The sequence below is a fragment of the Trifolium pratense genome, linkage group LG5, assembly GCF_020283565.1.
Source record: "Trifolium pratense cultivar HEN17-A07 linkage group LG5, ARS_RC_1.1, whole genome shotgun sequence".
In the NCBI taxonomy this organism is placed as follows: Eukaryota; Viridiplantae; Streptophyta; class Magnoliopsida; order Fabales; family Fabaceae; genus Trifolium; species Trifolium pratense.
The window spans coordinates 35,651,801-35,657,873 of NC_060063.1; the positions used below are offsets into that span (position 1 = coordinate 35,651,801).

General features: G+C 33.5%; 1 protein-coding gene across 2 annotated transcripts; it reads right to left on the minus strand.

Moving 5' to 3' along the window:
* Positions 1-1,716: 1,716 nt before the first annotated feature.
* Positions 1,717-5,173, minus strand: LOC123883854. Of its 2 annotated transcripts, none has more exons than XM_045932791.1 (2): positions 3,775-5,173; positions 1,717-2,055 (listed from the first exon to the last, which is right to left on the minus strand). In XM_045932791.1, the coding sequence occupies exon 1, from the start codon at positions 5,141-5,143 to the stop codon at positions 3,788-3,790; it is 1,356 nt and encodes a 451-aa protein (XP_045788747.1). In that variant the 5' UTR covers positions 5,144-5,173; the 3' UTR covers positions 1,717-2,055; positions 3,775-3,787. The 2 variants fall into 2 exon arrangements, with proteins under 2 accessions (XP_045788747.1, XP_045788748.1); XM_045932792.1 differs by having other exon boundaries at positions 1,717-1,968; positions 3,775-5,172.
* Between the last annotated feature and the right edge of the window lie 900 nt (positions 5,174-6,073).

A 6,073-nucleotide genomic window follows, 5' to 3' on the forward strand; every position in this document is an offset into this window, starting at 1 on the left:
GAAGATTGTTTTCATATTTTTAGTTCATGAAGTTTTTTCGGTCAATATTTTTAGTCTCTGCTTTTCATTCAATTCGTATATACTTTTACATTTTTAAATGATTTTTTGTACTTATGTTTATAATATTATAAGAACATCTCCGATAAAAATTTAGAATTTTTTAACATAAAATGAATTATTTATGTGCAAAAAATTAAAAAATTCATATTTAATTCATCTTTGTTAAAAAATTTAAACTTTTATAACAAAGATTCATATAATGTACTAAACATAACTGCAGAAAAAAAATATTAAAATAGTATGCACGAGTTGAATGAAAAGTATGGACTAAAAACATTTACGGAAAAAACTTCAGGGACTAAAAAGTGTGAAAAATATCTTCTAGGACTAAAATGAAAATTCTGAAAAACTATAGGGACCAAAAACATATTTAACCCTAAAAATAACAGCAAATTATATTTCAAGGTAAAGACATGTCCTGAATCTAAGAGATTCCGTGTTCGAGTTTCCTGTTCTCTAAGTCTTATGGTCTTTCTTGCCTTGGATTGGGGCTCACCTTAAATTTTTCTAATAAAAAACTTATAAAGCAATCCGGTTCGGTTTTTATCCAAAAGAAAACAATGGTTTAATCGATTTTCTTATCCGATTTAGTTTGGTTTGACGGTCCGATTTACTGCTTTTTTTTTTTTTGTTTGATTTGGTTTCAGCTTAATCGTTTTTTATCCGCTTACACTCCAACACGCGCCCTCACCTTGACACTACTGGTTGGCACATCTTGTCTAACCCGCTAAAAACAAATATTACTTTTTGTGCCCCTGAGCTCCTCAGGCGTCCCCTTAACTTCCAATTTTACCCCTTACATGTTAGGTAACTAATGTGTAAATAGCAAAAAATGGGGAAAAAAACAATTTGCATCCTAGGATGTGAACCGAGTTCACTACCTAGGATGGAAACCTTATAAAAATCAAGGTCCTCTCTACCGTTCTCTCACCTTCCATGAAACAATTTTGAATGAAACATCGATCACAAGTTAAAGTGTCAATCATTCCTTCAACCTCCAAGAAAATATTTTGAATGAAACATTGTATGAGCAATTAAAAAAAAATAAAAGAGGTTTCAATTTATAGAATTATACGGTGTGTGTGGTCGATATTGTCACGTCCGCTTAAGTGGCCAATCAAAATGTGGTATTTGGCCAAATTTTAATAAGGTTCACTAATTAAAGTGCAAACTGAGTCGCACTCTAAGTAGCAAATTGTGTTTGAATTCGCACTCTAAATAACGAACTGTATTTCAGTTTATACTCTAAGTAGCGAATTGTATTTCAGTCCACACTCTAAATAGCAAACTAATATTTAAGTTTGCACTCTAAGTAACCAATTGTGTTTTTTTTATAATATTTTCATTCGTGGGGGGTTTGAAGAGTGCAAACATTGGAGTTGAGTAATAAATGTAACATTGATTTTGCTAATTATATAATCAAGATAATCTGATCTCTAATCAACGACCGAGCTGTGAAACTGTGTGCTTTTTCAACTACACACAATCCGATTCCGTATTTATAGGAGTCTTTAGCCTTCATAACTGTTTGTTCAGCAATATATTGGAGATGTGTTAGTGAGACTTGTTATTTTACTTGAATTTGCAAAATTGCCCTTTAGTTCTTGTCCTCATGAATACTGTGAGGATGATCAATTTAGTCTTGTCCTCAAGAGAAAGAATAAACACTTTCCAATGATTCTATATGATTGATGACTGCTTTTCTACTAGCTACAACAACTCTTTCAGTGTATTCGGAAGTGCGATATATTAGCCTTCAAACACACGGCAGGCCAGAACAAAGCTACAACTACAAGTTTCTGTGAAAACTATTTTCTAAATCCACGGCTCCAATGCAAGAATGGTTGATGAAAGAAGCAACAATCAGATTTCAGAATCAAGAACATGACACTAATTTCTGCAAAGCTGCTGCATGATTATAAAGGAAAAGTGTTGGTAGTTGATAACAATGTAGCAAATGCAACTGGTAACAATTATAAGTTACAAGCACATTACCTGAAAATATCATAGCTCAAATATCAGCAATGCCAACAAAAACTAAACAATATAACTAACAGTCGAACACAGACTACAAGCTAGACATGCTTAAGAAAGAAGTTATTTAATTAGAAGGCAAAGAGGGGTAACTGATTTACATATAATCAACTGAAAATAATACGGAGTCCCTTAAAAAAAAATAAGAGCTTAGTACAATGTAAGAAACCTAAATCAACAGCATAAGCTGGTTATCATTTTACCTGAAGAATTTAGGAAGGATACTGCAGAATGTTGCCAGAGAAAGAAAGCATAGATTAATCCATCATGATGAAGATGTCATTTCATTTCATGCATAGCAAACTAACACACAACAAAGTTTTGTTCCATATCCTTTCCAACGGAACAAAAGCTTCTTCCTTATAGGCGAGGTTCTATAAAAAAATGTTTCCTTTTAAGAGTGAAAAAAATTTAAGTGGTAAACAAAATAGGAGGTAAGCTATTGGTTTACTGTTACAGACCAGAACAAACGGTTAACAGTCTTCTCTCTAAACAACACGCCACTCATCAATTCTAGAATTCCTGTTTCCTCTTTTGCCCCTCCTCGAATATGCATTCCAAAACCTGGGCCTACTTGCTTCGTTATGAATTAAAGGTTCATCTATACCGTTCCTAACATTAACTATTTAATAGTATTGAAGGCCAAAAGTTAGTAAGAGGTCCAACAATTAAATTCCCAGAAACTGCATCAAGAAATTACTCTACTAGGGTTATGAAGCACGGACACTCCTCAGATTAGGCGTGTGCCGGTGTCAGGCATGCATTTGTGTTGGACACCAACACAACGCCGACACTTATGATTACACTGAATTGTCATTTTTTTCAAATTATTATCTGTGTTGCCGTGTTAATGTCTTTGTCTTTTCCGGTGTCCTTGTTTGTGTCCATGCTTATAGGTTATAAGTGTCCAGCACAGTAGACAATATCCGAAAGCAGTTAAGTAAAATCTCAAAACATACATGGGAACAAGGTGTTCAAGCATGTGCGATGTTTAACGCATAATGCACTCACATAAAATACAGAACATTGACAAAATGCTAGTGTATTGTAATTTTTTTAAAAAAACTCTGATATTTAACCCTAAATCCACCATATCTATATCAGTTGGCCAAAAAGTACAGATAACAACAATTTGAGACAATTAAGTGTTATGTTAATATGACTATGGCATAAGGCTAACTGGCAAGTGTTGTAGCTTCAATTATTAAGTTTGAGAGGTCTTCAAAATTGTATCACAACCATTATTAAGCTTGCATTTTTCTACCATTATTTATGCTGAAGATATTTGCGAAGTAAACACAACTGCAAATGTAGCTTAAAACCGTTTCAATTTCAAATCGATCAACCCATGCAGTTATAACTGAATTTCTACAACAGATTATTGGACTAAACTAAACAAACAAACGCGCAGGAAATCATTTCAATCGAACACCAAAAAGAATTCCATGCCTACAAATGCAATAAAATTTCAACTTTTACGTGTATCACTGGCAAATTTATAAGGTATTATTAAGACTGATATACATCAAATTTTTTGAAACAATATCAATTATAACAAACCAACATTTGTCCAAATATAACCAAAGGAAACAAGTTAGCTAAACTTTCTCCAATCACATTCTGTACTGAACATGTATTGAATTGTATTCAAATCAAATAACATTAGTAAGGATAAAATACCTGAAAAAACTGATCATCGCATGCCATTTTTGTCGGTGGTGTATGCAAGACTAAGTTTTTCCTCATACAGCTTTAATAGATTCGAAGACTCCTCCTTAAAACGTTTTAAATAGGTATCACGAAACAACTTCTCAGACACTACAAATGGATAAGTTAAGCTTGCATTCTCTTTTCGCAGACCACTCTCCATCAGAAATTGCACAATGGGGGCCCTTGGAGCGATCCTTTTTTCCAAACTTAACGACAAAATATGCGGTGCTTTGGCAATGGCGCGAGCATCCCAACCCAATTGATTGACCCAAAAATTCATCACAGAATTAATTTTAGTAATAGATACCAACATACAATGAGGCTGCTTTTTAAAAGCTTCTTCTACATCTTCATCAGACCAACCCCACTCCTTATATAAATCAACTTTTTCGTTCCATGCTGGTTTGTTTTCTCTAGAAAGCAATGCTATAACAAAAGTTGTTTTTGATGGATGAAACCCTGAATTCTTTAATTCCTCCACCATCTCTAACATTTCATTCGTCTGGAATAACCGAGTACAGCTCCGAAGCTCAAACAATCTTACAATAGTTGAGTCCTTCACTCCAATATCAACCAATATTTTGATGTTATTTAACACAACATAAGAACTAAGTAAATATGGTTTGTGAATTACAAGATTAATAGTTTCCTTGTTTGATTGCATGAATCTATACAACAATTCATAGGTTGGGACTATATGATTCTCCAGGCTTGGAGACAAGACCATAGGGTACTTACTGACAAGGTTAGCAATGTCAGATTTAGAAGCACCTTTGGAGAGGAAAAATTGAAACTTTGGGATGAGCCTTACGGAGGGGTTGCAGCAAAGTAGCCATGGTCCTTTGGAAATCATATTACTTAATTGGGTTTCTGAGAAACCATTGTTTCTAAAGAAGTTGAGAACTAAATCAGCGTTTTGGGTTGTCTTGAAATATACCTTGTAAGTGGAGCAGAGTTTGGAAGCAAATTTTGGGGTGAAGTTAAAAGTGTTGATGAGGTAGGAGACTGCAAAAGAGGTTGAATCAGAAGTGTTGTTGGTGGAAAAATGCAGAGAACAAGATGGTGATGGATAGTGATGGATGTTAAGAGGGAAAGTTAAGTTCTTGTTGATATAGAGATAAGGTGGTGGTGTATTGAACATTTGAAAAGATTTAGATTTGATTTGAAGTGGAAAAAATGGAGAAAAGGATGAATATGAAGATGTGGATGAAGATGAAAAGGGTTGGTGTATCATCATGAACTTCTGTTTTGAAACTGCTAGGTGGGTGGGTGGGTGATTGTTGTTTTGAAACCTTGAAGGAATGAAGGAAGAGGGCAGTGAGTGGAAGGATGGATTCATTGATTGTGTGGTGGTGCTTTGCTTTATGTATTTACTGTTTACTGTGTCACCAAATGGTACCAATATTTTGGTTTATGTTTTTTTACCTTGTACCGGACTATTCTCTTTGTCTAAGCCTCAAATAGATTTACAATTTAACAAAATTTTCACACTGTTTTACCTTACAATCATCCGACCTATAGGCAAGATTGTTTTAAGTGATTTTTTGACTGGGTTGATATGGACCGTCAGATCTATAATCAACGGTTTCTTTTGCTACTCATTTCATGTTAAGTTCTAAACAAAGTCCTTCAAGTGAAGATGAAACATTTAATATGACATTTGCTTCTTATGCATCTAATATGGGTAGTTTGATGTATGCAATGGTGTGTACAAGATCGGATATAGCACATGTTGTTAGTACGGTTGGTAGATTTTTGTCAAATTCAGGTAGAGGGCATTAGAATGTTGTAAAGTGGGTTTTGAGGCATCTTCGTGGTAATACTTGTATGAGGTTTTACTTTGGAGGAGATAAGCCTATTTTTTTATTAGATTAGATTAGATAGATGACTTTGGCTAACATGAAAGACTTTACCAAGTTTTTCATGGTACACAAGTTGCAAAAATTATTATAACAAATACGAATTTTATAAAACCGACCGTTGAATTGAAAATTTATATTATATAGATCATCCATAATTTATTTTAAAAAAATAAAAAATCGTTTAATATGTTATTGAAAACCATCAAAATTAACGGTAATATATCAAATAATTTTTGATTTCTTTTAAAAAAATTATGGATAATTTATATAATATAAAATTTCAATCCAACGATGAATTTTATAAAATTCGTATAATAATGTTTTGGTGGGGGAAGACTTATAACATTGATGCATAGTGGTCATCCCAAAAGATATACTCCCTTTGTCCCAATTTGATTGATACAGTT

Coding starts and splice junctions, on each gene's coding strand:
- LOC123883854 (XM_045932791.1), bottom strand. CDS start 5,143: ATGAATCCATCCTTCCACTCACTGCCCTCTTCCTTCATTCCTTCAAGG.